Source organism: Rhinolophus ferrumequinum, chromosome X, assembly GCF_004115265.2.
Source record: "Rhinolophus ferrumequinum isolate MPI-CBG mRhiFer1 chromosome X, mRhiFer1_v1.p, whole genome shotgun sequence".
Lineage (NCBI taxonomy): Eukaryota > Metazoa > Chordata > Mammalia > Chiroptera > Rhinolophidae > Rhinolophus > Rhinolophus ferrumequinum.
In genome coordinates, this window is record NC_046284.1 from 73347643 (window position 1) to 73360841 (window position 13199).

Here is a 13199-nt window from a genome sequence, read left to right on the forward strand (position 1 = left end):
TTCCTCCCTCGGTCACAAGATCCCTTAGCGGCTAGCCTTCTTTCGGTGGGGGAGAGACAAAACAAAACAAAAAAACGAACAAACAAACAAAAAAAACCTGTTCGGTGCTGGGAGGAAACCGAAGAAAGCAGCTGAGTCGAGCCAGCGCCTCACATGTTCCTCACGATCACGCCAGAGGGAAGGGTTCGCGACCGGAAAGGGTCCAATTGCCCTCACAGGAAGAGCAACCGTCTCCTGAGTTCACGGAAGAGAACGCCACCACCGAGTTCTACAGCGGCCGCCAGAGCGTCCGTCACCAGTTAGCACCTCCCCCTCCTTCCTCCTTCCGGGAGCAGTAGCTAGGCAACCGTGGGCCGTCACCGAGAGCGGATGTCGCGCTGTTGCGGTAGTGCCTCTGGCGGTGAACAACCAGCGCTGCAACCCCTCACACAGTTTTTACCTTCTCCTCTCTCCACCCCCTTTGCCCCCGCCCAGCCCTCCGCCACTTCGGCTCCTCCCTCTCCTTCTCTCTCTCGCCCTCCTTCCTCCTCCGCCTCCTCAGCTCTAGGGCTAGAATATCTATGGGTCGAAACGTGATGCGATGAATCCGAGAGAGACCGAAACTGGGACGAGGAGTGCGGCGGAAGCGGCGGGACTCCTGGGCATGGGGGCTTCACCACAATAGAGGCAGCGCCCCCACCCGCCGCCGCCAGCCCCTCTGGATCGAAGCCCCCAAACCCCCTCGGGAAAAGGATGGCGGCGGCACCTACCCAGATCGAAGCCGGTGGGTAGCTGTGTCCAGGGGCCAAGGGGATGGAGGCTTAGAGCGACGGCTGTCAGTTTCTTTTAAAAAAGCTTCTATTTCTCTTCTTTGCCTTCCTCTCAACCTTTCTCCCCTCTTCCTCAGAGCTGTATTACCTGATCGCTAGATTCTTGCAGTCCGGACCCTGCAACAAATCCGCTCAGGTAAGAAGGAGATCTGGGAGTCGTATGGAATGGTCCCGAAGGGGGAAATCGAGGCAGCGGGGTGCGTGGTTCCGCAGAGGGTGAGGGAATGGCCGGCCTTGACTAGTACTACCGTCAGTGGCTGGGTTTGAAGTGGGGAGGGAGGAATGGATTGATGGCCCGAGCTGCTCCTCATATCCGTGTTTCCCTTTTGCTCAGGTGCTAGTGCAGGAGCTCGAGGAGCATCAGGTACGGAGCCCCTTGGGGAGGAGGTGGGGAGGGTTGGGGTGAAACTGGAGGAAGGGGAGGGCAAGTCAGGGGAGAAGGGCAGGGGCCGGGAGGGAGGCTTGGATTTGGGCACTCATAGCTGTTGTCACAGGGGTGAACCGGCTTCTTCCCTCAAAAGGGGCGGATATCGCTGGGGTCTGAACTCGCCCCCTTTTTTTGCCCGTGGGAGGCGGTTTTTCAAGATTTCCTACCGTTTGGTCTCCCCCCACACACACTCGTCTAGCTCTGGGGCTACAGCTATCGGGCCAAAATTAATAAAGACGCCAAAGGGTCGAGGACCAGGACCCAAACTGGGTCGGGTTGATGGGGAGCGGAGGCTTGGCCTTTATCGTTTGCTCCCCCCCCGCTCCTTTCTTTTATCCGTCCCCCAGCTGATTCCGCGCCGCTTAGACTGGGAGGGGAAAGAGCACCGAAGAAGCTTCGAGGATCTAGTGAGTAAAGTTTTCATTTGAACTTACCCCAACTCTTTCTCCGCTCCCTCCCCACTTTGTTCCCCCAGCTGGCCCCCGACCCCTCAGACCCCTCTGCTCTGCTCCAGAGCTCCGTGCCGACTCGAAAAACGACAACCCCTTCCCCCTCCCTAGTCGGAGAAAGGGTACCTTGCCCTCCCCTTGGTCTCGCTTGTTTCCACCCGAAAACTTTGAAGAATGTGAGTTGGTTATCAGAGATGCCGTACTGTGGATTATAAATATGTTACAAACATCGGGAAAGGCCCATTGTAGGGGGAAAACGGAGAGAAACCAGGGGGTTATCTTGGGGCACGTACCAAGGACTGACGCTGGCCAATGACAGCATTGGTAACAGCCCGGAGTTCCGGATTAGTGGAAGAAAACTGGTTTCTGGTTGGTCCTGGCTTGAAATACGGGAACTGAGGCCAGGCTCAGTCTTTTTTTGGGGGGTGGAGGACGACGGAGGGGGCTCAGTAGGGGAGTTGAAGAACCGGGATTAGGAAAAACGACACAATTAAAAATAGGGAGCATGGGGTGAATTTCAAGATTTGTTGGTTTTAGATAGTCGAGTACTGAATAAAAACATAATCATTGTATATCTCAGATGTTAGAAAATAGCTCATCAAATCATTAAATCTCATTTGTGCACATATATTTTCACTAAATAACAACTATGGATTATGACTTTTTTGAGAATTGATGAAACCCAATTTGGGGTTTACAAGGAGACAACAGTGGTCATATTTTAAAATAGAATATACTTTAGTAAAGGACCAAAGGCATTATTAGATTGTGTTGTTTCTCCTACAAATATAATTCGTAGAGTACTTGTACCTTCTGTTTAGCATTGACACACAAAAAGGTGATCCTTTTTATTTTGGGGAGGATGTTCCCTTGTATTAGCCACTGGCACAATAAATTGGAAGGAAATGAGAAAAGAAAGGGGTCATGTTACTAAAATCTAAATTTAGCTCTTTCCATCAAATAAGATCCAAATGGAGAAAAATCAGACAAAGTTAAAGAAAGTTGGAAGGTGTGGTAGACTCTTAATATGAATAAAATGATTTAAAATTTGCTTGCAATAATACAATATTTAAATTGCTTTTGTATTCATTTCTCTTTGTATTAAATACAGTATGAGGCCACGTTAATTATTACCAAATCTATATTTTTGTCCTATTTTTTGCAAATCACAGAAAATGGTATAATGATTGTGATAAGGATAAACTTCACCATCTGTACTATTAATAGTAAAGAATTCTCAGGTGGATGAAAATTATGTTTAAAAAACTGCATGTATTATCAGTTCAATTAGTAATCAGACTTTTTGTTGAATTTAAGTCCTGCCAAAAAAGGGGCAAAAACGATTGCCTACCAGTATGTTTTAACACTTGATGACTAACGTGATTTTGAAGATAGAGTTTTATACTGAGGTTTATTGAAAATTTTTCATTTACCTTTGTCTGTAAGTGGACCATTTTAAGCAAGTAGAAAAAGAAGACTTAAAAGGTAAAAGCTTTTTAAACATTAACTTGACGGTGATAAAAAGTAAATGAACACCAAAATAATTAAAAATACAGTCTTAACCACTCACATACAAAAACCAACAAAACCCAGTTTACTAGACTTCCTTTCCTTATATTGTATAGTCATATTTTAAGTAATTGTAATCTAAGTCCATTTTGTGCTTTATTTTTATTTATTTTTACTTAACACTTATACTAGTCATTGTGATTTTAAGGTAAGAAAAGATTCAGTTGTATTTAAGCTGCTGTGATTAGAACTTCGAGTTGAGCATTTGAGTTACTTCCAGTTTTTTATCTTTGCATAGTTAAATAGTCTTTCTGCCTGTTTCCTTTTTTTTTTTTATTGAGCTGTTTTTCCTGCCCTATCTTCCTAAAGTGGAGTTATGAGATCAAAGGGTCTCCTCAGTTTTATAGTTCTTGTTATATATATTGTAAGATTGCTTTCCAGAAGATTGTACTAATTTATAGTGTCACCATCTAGCTACTTAGAGTGAGTTTTTAAAAATATTTTTTACATCTTTTGGTGGCTTTAATTGGTGAAAGTAGTCTCTAGTTGATTTAATTAGCTATTTCCCATTGTTGTTGAAGTTTAAACTTTAAATACTTTATAATTGTTAATTCATTTGTACATCCCTACATATACTTGATGTTCACCTTTATATATTTTTTTAAATATTTTAATATTTTTCATTTTATATACACAATTTTCTTCTATTGTTTGACATTACAGTTTAGGTGGTCTATCTTTTTTGTTTTTAATTTAATTTTTGTACTGTACACTTAGGTTTTTATTTTTCTATACTGGGATCCAGTTTTTCTAGGGATGTTATCTACCTATACATTTATTTGTAAGGGAAGAGGGGAGAGGGCTGAGTGAGAATTTGAACAGAAGGAAAAGAAGCATAGTAACTGAGAACTGAGTGGACAGTGCTAGATTGATTCTAGATTCAACAGTTGTATTGTTGATTGAAATTATTACATATCTGACCTCTGATTTTGAGTGGCTTCATTGTGGAAGAGATGGATTTTTTTTTGGGGGGGTGCAGATATTTTTGAAGTGTTATTAGAACAATGGATTTATACAGTGTGATCTTTGATTTACCTATATGTTTTGGATTGAAATTTAGGGTAAAATATTAATAAATAGTATAATTTTATTTGTACTTATAGTATTAATAAGTAGTATAGTTTGATATATTAAGTTATATCATAACACTTAAAATGTACTGGGGTATAAAAGAAATAATACAAACGCATAATGAAAAGGTAAAGGACTATAAACAAACATATATTAGAAAAAAAATCCTACCCTTCTGTCCGTATGCATACTTTCACTTGAATTGTTTGTACTGCTTAACTTGATTTATCCAGAAGGATATTAAGATAATAAGTTGATTACTACTATTCCTAATACATATTCTAGAAGTTCCCCCTTTTTCTTTCTTTAATATGATTGAATGTTTTGGTTAAAATTTGAAACACAAGGGGAGGTGCTCTTTTGTTAAAGCTACTGTCAGGCAAGTATTGACATATCCAGATCTGAAGTGCCTTAAAAAAAAAAAAAGTCTGTATATGAAATGTTTGTCACTTTATGTTGAACTGTAAAGTTTTTGAATATGGCATTCAAAATAAAACATTCTAAATTAATTTTGAGAATTTTAAATAATGATACAGGTTGAATTTTGAAGTCATGGTGATTCTGAAGTTTGATCTGGGCCTTTTTCTTTATATCTGCATGACTTGTTTATAACATAATGGATCTGCTTCTTACAATTCATCTTAAGGTAGATAATTTAAATAATTACAGATGTTCTTTCATTTGTGGTGACCCTTTTGAATTGTTGGCTATTTTATTGCTTCCTACTTGGAGCTTTATTGGGGAGGACAAACATAGTAATGAGGCAGGGGGCGTGTGTGTCTAAATGAATAGTTTTTGTAAACATACACATTTTATATATTGAAATGGTGACTTGGAAACTTTTTTCAAAGGCATATTTTAAGATTTTTGAACCATTTTTAGGGGACTCCTATCATAAGACTGAACCAAAGGCATAACTAACTTTAGGTGTGGTATATATTTTTACATTTATTCAGCTTTTTTCATCCATAGAATTGAAAGCACCAATTAATGCTTACATTTGGAGTGACATAGATTGTATATTACCTTCATTTTATGTACAGAAGACTTGAAACAATTTTATGCTCTTAAAAAAAAACCTTTAATTAAGATTGTATGTTCACTACTATCTTTAAAATGAACACATACACCTATGATGGTATGTATCATTGTAAGAACTTGCATCTGCATATATTGTATTCAAGTTTAAAAGTGTTTTCACATTATCTCATTTGATTCTCACCAAGTACTTTAAAGCACTGCATTTGAATTCCAGACATACCTGTATTTTTTTCTTACCTTACCCAGCTCTTGTTCTCTAATTACTAGTAATAGCTTAAATTGTCTGTTAGAACAGTAGAATGATCTTTGAGTGCTGGTAGCGTAGTTATTGCATCTCTCAGTGTGGAAGCAATCTTCGCATGTGTGATTTATTAACTGCTGTGTGAACACACAACCATAGTTAGGAAGAACAGAATGCATCTTGGGAAACCAGAAATCATGTGCTGCTCAACCCCTGTGTGGATATAATGATAACTGATAATAAGGTATTATGGCAGTGAGCAATCAATGTCTGGAAACTAGTATTCTTCACTACTGATTTGCTTGAGCCACGTGTTCATTCTTGCTTTCCATAATATGTTGGGTTTACCTATTTGTCTGGATTCATCCTTGGTTATTTGTTTTTCACTCTTGGGCTCTAGGAACATACTTTCGATGATTAAAATACTTTTGGAGATTTAGCATTAGTCTTAGGAAAACTGGTATCTCAGTACAAATGAGATGGTATTAAAGTGAAGAGAGCTGCAGTAGGAGAGTAAGTATTTGGGTTGAGTCAAGTTCCCTTATAAAATTTTTGCGCAGAAAGCACCTTTGTCAAATTTGAAATTAGTTTAGTTTGTGTATTTTTGTTCTTGTTTTACTAATGTTGATTACTAATTGATTAATAAATAATTTTTGGTAAGGAGCAAAATAGTAATTTAAAGGCAATTTAGTGTTTGTGTCATATTTTAGGGATACCCTTGTTTGACATTTCTCACATAGCATTTTGTGTGTAGTATGAAAGGACCGTAAGATTTAGTCTGGGAGATAGTCTTTACTTGCTGAGTGACCCTGGGCAAATTGCTTAACCTTTCAGGGATTCAGTTTCCTTATTTATAAAATGAAAACCAATACCTGTTTTACAAGGTTATTTTGTGAACCAAATGAGGTAAATATGAGAGAATGCATTCTGTTAATTGAAAACGCTGTGCAGATAAATTGGTTACTACATTTTAAAACTAAGACAGATTGAAAGGCTAGAATGGAAATCTGCAGAACTGTGACACCAGAACTGATGTTTTTTTAGCTAGGTAATTATTACGACCTAATTTTCCTAATATTTTTATAAGGTAAGGGGCATATAAAACAGTACTATTAAAAAAAGAGTATTTGAAAAGTGTCAGAATTGAACCCCATATGAATGTTTTGAAGTGCATCTCTGTTAAACAAGAAATGATCATTATGTCAAAAGATACTTTGTGTTATTTGCATTTTTATAATTACAGAAAAGTAATTCAGTATGTATTCACTCTTTTTTAAGAAGTGGGAGGTATGTCTTTCCGTTTTCTTGTTACAGGGTTCCTCAACCCTTCTGATTGATCTCTTTTTATCCTGAGCTTATTTTCTATACATTATTGATAATTAATTTCTTATATTTTAAAGTACCTTGTTGAAGATGTTTTCTCATACTCTTTAGTATCTACCAGGATGTTTTATAATTAGCTGGCCATCAGTTATTAATTGTTCAATTTTCTTAACTTTTGAGTGAAGCATTTCATAATATATATCTTTTAGGCTTGTTTAATCTGCAAACTAGTACTGAGTTCTTTTACTGGATCTTTCTATTTTATTAAATGTATTGGGGTGACAATAGTTAGTAAAATTTCATAGATTTCAAGTGTACATTTCTAAAATATATCATCTATATATCACATTGTGTGCTCACCCTCCAGTCGGTTCTCCTTCCCTCACCATATATTTGACCCCTGTTACCCTCTTCCACCACCGTCCCCTCCCCCTGACCCTCTGGTAACCACTAAACTGTTGTCTGTGTCTATGAGTTTTTGTTCTTTTTTGTTTCTTTGTCTTACTAGTTTTCTTACTTTCAGTTTTATACCCCACATATGAGTGAAGTCATAGGTTCTCAACTTTTTCTGACTTATTTCGCTTAGCATGATAATCTCAAAATCCATGTTGTCACAAATGGCACTATTTCATCTTTTCTTATGGCAGAGTACTGTTCCATTGTGTATATGTGCCACATCTTCTTTATCCAGTCATCTGTCGAAGGGCACTTTGGTTGTTTCCATGTCTTGGCCACCATAAATAATGCTGCAGTGAACATCAGAATACATATATCTTTACGATAAATGTTTTCAGATTTTTGGGGCACATACCCAGGAGAGGGATTGCTGGGTTATATGGTGATTCTATTTTTAATTTTTTGAGGAACCTCCATACTGTTTTCTATAGCAGCTGTGCCAATTACATTGTCACCAACAGTGTATGAGGGTTCTTTTGTCACCACAGCCTCTCCAACACTTGCTATTGTTTGTCTTGTTGATGATAGCCATTCTAATAGGTGTGAGGTGATATCTCATTGTGGTTTTGATTTGCATTTCCCTAGTAGCTAGTGAAGTTGAACATTTTTTCATGTATCTGTTGGCTATTTGTATGTCTTGGGAAAAGTGTTTGTTCAGGTCCTCTTTCCATTTTTAAATTGGATTGTTTGTTTTGTTGAGTTGTACAAGTTCTTTATATATTTTGGATATTAGTCCCTTATCTGACGCATTATTTGGAAAGATCTTCTCCTTTTATTGGTTGTCTCTTTGTTTTGTTGTTGGTTTCTTTTGCTGTGTAGAAGCTTTTTGGTTTGATACAGTCCCATTCATTTATTTTAGCTTTTACTTCCCTTGCTTTGGAGGTCAAATTCATAAAATCCTCTTTGAACCCAAGGTCCATAAGTTTAGTACCTATGTTTTCTTCTATGCAATTTATTATTTCAGGTCTTATGTTTAGGTGTTTGATCCATTTTGAGTTAATTTTGGCAGATGGTGAGAGATAGCAATCTAGTTTCTTTTTTTTTTGCACGTGGCTTTCCAATTCTGCCAGTACCATTTATTGACGAGGGTGTCTTTTCTCCACATTGTATGTTTTTGGCTCCTGTGTCAAAAATTATCTGCCCATATATATGTGGGTTTATTTCTGGTTTTCATTTCTATTCCATTGGTCTGTGTTGTATCTTTCTTTACTGAGAAACTTCTAGAATGTGGGTTAGTCCCTTGTCTTTGTCTTGATATTATCTGCTCTCAAGGTTATAGTACCTGTGGTGCTTTTTTGAGGTAGTATTACCCAGCAAATACTTGAGTCTAGGTTGATTGCTCTGCCAGTCTCATTCCTGAGGATATGCTAACAAAGAGAAAAAGAAATGCTGTGAACAGTGATTAGCATTTTCAAAGGAAAGTGATGATAAGTCTTAACATTTTGTAGCCCACCCTGCTAACCAACAGTATTACTACAATATAAAGACCTACCTGTTTTCTTTCCCTTTCTGCCTATCCCCCACTCTTCAAATTCAGCATACATTACAGCTTAACACTTACATTATAAAGATATAACAGATTATTGCAGATATTTATATTTTACTGAAAAATAACAGGAAAATACTAATTTTTAATGTTTTCATCCAGTTGTTTTTGTTTTGTTTTGTTTTGTACAAGTACGTGGGGTGTTAGCCTTCAAAATCAGATGATACTCTGGAGAGAGTTTTTTATTTTTATTTTTATTTTTTTTAAACTTAACATTGTGGAGGAGCCTCTTAAATATTGAGGAGATAATATGTGCTAGTCACCATGTAGACTGTGTTTACTGGGTGGGGATGCCTTTGTCTTTGCCTGGAATGCCCTCTCTTCTCTTTGTCTGGAAGACAGTTAGCTTTCAAGTGTGAATTTGGACATGCACTACCCCCTACCCCCAGGCTGAATTAGGTATTGTGCTTTTTTGCTTCCTTAGCTCTCTGTACTAACCTCTGGTTACTTGCAGCTTTGGTTGGTTTCTGTTTGCTAGTTTGTTTCCCCCGTGGGACTCTGTGTCCCTTAGGAAAATTTAATCTTTTTCCATTTGCATCCCTGTACTTTAAAGGACTGAATGAATGAGTGCATGAATAAATGATTTTGTTTTTGTTTTTATCAAATCATATGAGGTGGTTGTCCAGTTTACTCCCTGTTTTACAGATGAGGAAGCTCAGGTCCAGAAAGACTGAGTAACTTTCTTTGCAGGTTACATAAGTAGGAACTGGGGATTCTGGAATAATTCAAATCTAAGTCCTTTCTGCTGTACCACACTGCCAGCAGGAGTAACAGCTAGTAAATTTTAGAGCCTGAATAATCAAGGCTCTCAGATAGGTACCATACTAATGTACTTATATTGATATACTATTTGAAACCTTGCTGTAGTTTTCAAATCTGTTTTGTTTTCTGTCCCTAAATGTAAAACTAATTTTTTCATGCACTTCTTCTATCCCCTCCCCGAGAAAAATATAATCTCAGATAAATACTGCATTTTATTTTTTCAGTATATGGTGCCAGTTTGATTTTTCATTTGACCTGTGTAGTTAGAAAATAAAACACACAAATGATTGGGTTACTTGTTTGATCTCATTATTTCTAAAAGCCAAAGTAAAAATGATATTGCTGTCTGAAAATTAGTATTCAAATGTAGCTTTTGGTGCAGGCCTGGCCCCCTGGTATTAGGTAGGTACCTTTTGCATTTTATTCAACTGGATTCCTTTTAACTAAGTATGATGATTAGGATCATCTTAGTGAGCTCTCTAAGTAGTCAGGTCCACTCAGTAGTCATGATTCTGAAGTGTGGTAAATCAGTAGTTAGATTTGCTCTTTGGTTCAGCCGCTCTTCCTGTCAAGAAGGTTTGTAATTTCAGCTTCATTTAATTTCTTTCAGTTTATTGAAATGTATATTTTTAATTTTTTTACAGTCTTTGTTTTAATTATATTCATAATTTTTCAACTGCCTTAATAGGACACTAATAGAGCAGCGGGCAGGGTAAACAATCCTGTCCATTCACTGTGACCATACGGCTTCACTTCTCTGGATCTGTTTTTCCTACTGCAAGATGTGGAGTTAGACTGATTATGTATACGGATCCTTCCAATTCAAAGATTCTGTAATTTAACTCCTTAGAACTGTTTTACAGAATAATGCAGACGTTTGTATTAAGCTCTTGAACTTTGCTTTTAGAGAATGTTTTTCTTCTGTAGATCTCAAAGTGCTTGTTGTGTTACTTGTTGGGCATTATATTCCAAAGAGAGAAATGTGGTTAAATAACTAAAATTGGAATATTTGAGGTTTAATCTAAAAGTGTGGCTTATAATATTAAGCCATGGATTCAATAGACTATTTTAATATACACTTTTACTATTATATTTTATTGTATATTATATTATATACCTATATAATTCTTATACAGAATTTTTTAAAACTTAAAAAAGTAATTAGTGATGGTAGTTAAGAGTTCTTTTGCCTGAAAAGTTCACCTTTAAAAAATTCCAGCTGTAATCAAAGCAATTGGATTAAAGTTAATGTTAACTATCACTTACAAGTCCTGAAGTTTGATTTAAAGAAACTATTATTCTAAGAATTGTGCTGATATAGTCTGGAAGCTTGTTAATGTTTAAAGGAGAAGCCAATAGGTTCAAGCTCAAAAGTATTGTTATTGGCATTGTGTTTATAGAATCTGTTTCTCTAGTACTATTTTATAATCAATTTTTAACTGATTTTAGAGGGATAGACTTTTTGAATGGGACTACTTAGAAATTGAGCAATTTTCTATTGTATAGGGTGAAAATTAAACTTGTGAAATTTATTTAATAATTTATAATACAGATCTTCAAGGGGGAGAATTCAGGAGTAGATAAACCTTGTTTTATTTACTAACTCAATGATTATGTGTTTTTAAGTTATTACTGAGGAATTAATAAAAATTTATATAATTAACAGAAAATCAAACATTGTTTCTGTAAAATGAAGTAGTCAAGAGGCTTAAGATGTCAGTTTGATATAAATCTGACAGATTTTCTTTAAGAGGGTAATTCTAAAAATTCATATTAGAGAATTCCCATTTTCTGCATTATATATTGCTAGATATATTGTTATTTCTAGAGTACTTAGTTAGATTATTTTGTAACAAGTGAATAACTCTTGATGATAATGGGGTAAAGAAAAGTAAATTAGTTTAAAAAAAAGAAAATGCCATTAAAGACATTAGCTACCATCCTATGTAAAGCCTTAATATAGCCATTACTTGATGAAAAAGTAATGGTTGATATCAGAAGCCTAATGTATCCAAGACAGTGTTGGGGAGGTGGGAAGACATAAGCTATTATAGATGTTAATATGCAGTATTGTAAGCCTTTTTTTCTTTAAGATATATATTTTAGGGGTACTATGTTTGCATGTAGGCATGTTTAGGAAATACCCTAATGTGGAGGGAATGAATTACAAACTAGGATTTTAGGATATCAATGTCTAGATAACAAGAAATGGTTTTTAGATTGAATCATCAGCTGCTTTGACTTTAATATTACCTGTATATTTTACTGAAATATAGTTCTGTGTAGTTATTTGTTTGGAAAACAAAGCTAGAGATATGAGAAATAAGTGAAAAAATTAGCTTAATTCTTTGGCCCAATCCAGAAGCTAAACCTTGTGAATGCAAATTTTAAACAATCAGGTTAAGTTGCCATTTTCCCTGAGTATCATGACAGTTTCCCAGGGCCCAGTTATTTTGGTAGATTAAAATTGGTTTTTGCAGGGATTTACAATAATTTTTGGTGGTGAATAATTTTTGAAAATCACAGTAGAATCAGTCACTCGCAGAATTCTGATTACATGTTGGATTGTAGATCTTTTGACTCATGTTTCCTAAAAAGACACCCTGATATGAGAATCTAAGGTTTTTCCTGTATGAATTCATATGATAATGCTAATAGATAGACTTTACTTTGGTTTTTATTCATTCATTGATTCAATGAAAAAATATTTATTGAAAACACACATAATCTCTTCTCTCATGGTGATCATTAGGGATGATTTCAAAATTATTATATTTTGGTGTTCTTGACCTGGTAGTGATATATATTGCTGTGTATCCTATGTGATGGTAGACATGTATATATTTATTTATATTTCTATCTATCTATCTATCTATCCATCTATGCTGTAGTACTTATAAAAATTGGAATTGTAGCCAGAAGTAGATTCAGGACCTTATATCAAGATGAGAATGTAGATGTTCGTTTTAAGTAAGGATTTTTAATAGTCTAGTTTTGTCTGTTTACTGTTTTAATAATTAGATATTTATGAAGCACATCAGGGACTGGAACATTAGGTTAGATAAAAAATGGAAAACAGTTTTGTTTTATTGTCTCATCCCTATCCACATCTATTAACCAACCATCTTCAGAAATTTACTTGTGTGTTTTAAAAAAAAATGTTGCAATGAATTCTGAGTACACAGTTTAGTTGTTTAGAGCATGGCAATTATAAAATCATTAATTTGACTCTTTTGGAAGAAACTAGTTAGCTTTCTTTGGGGAAAACAGTTCTGCTTTGTTAAGTAAATATGTCCTGTTAATCCTAAAGGGATTTAGGTAAGAGTTTGGTGCAAGTAATACCTTTTGTTTGCATTCTTATCATTTATATACAGTCTAGATCCTCTGATTCTTGATTAGTTCATGACTACTGAGTAAACAAGTACTAGTAGAGTTTACCCATCATCTTTGTACTGCTTTGATTTTAGGCATGCTCACTTTTGCTGTTTTGTAGAGCTTATTTCAT

At 36.0% G+C, this 13199-nt stretch overlaps 1 protein-coding gene across 1 annotated transcript in view; it reads left to right on the forward strand.

The window, feature by feature from the left end:
• Positions 1–508: 508 nt before the first annotated feature.
• The window catches only part of BRWD3 (bromodomain and WD repeat domain containing 3), a 112945-nt gene continuing 100254 nt past the window's right edge, over positions 509–13199 (forward strand). The window contains exons 1-4 of the mRNA XM_033106874.1: positions 509–763; positions 887–945; positions 1144–1173; positions 1584–1643. Of these exons, the coding sequence (XP_032962765.1) occupies positions 733–763; positions 887–945; positions 1144–1173; positions 1584–1643 (180 nt within the window). The 5' untranslated portion in view covers positions 509–732. The remainder of the gene's footprint in view (positions 764–886; positions 946–1143; positions 1174–1583; positions 1644–13199) is intronic.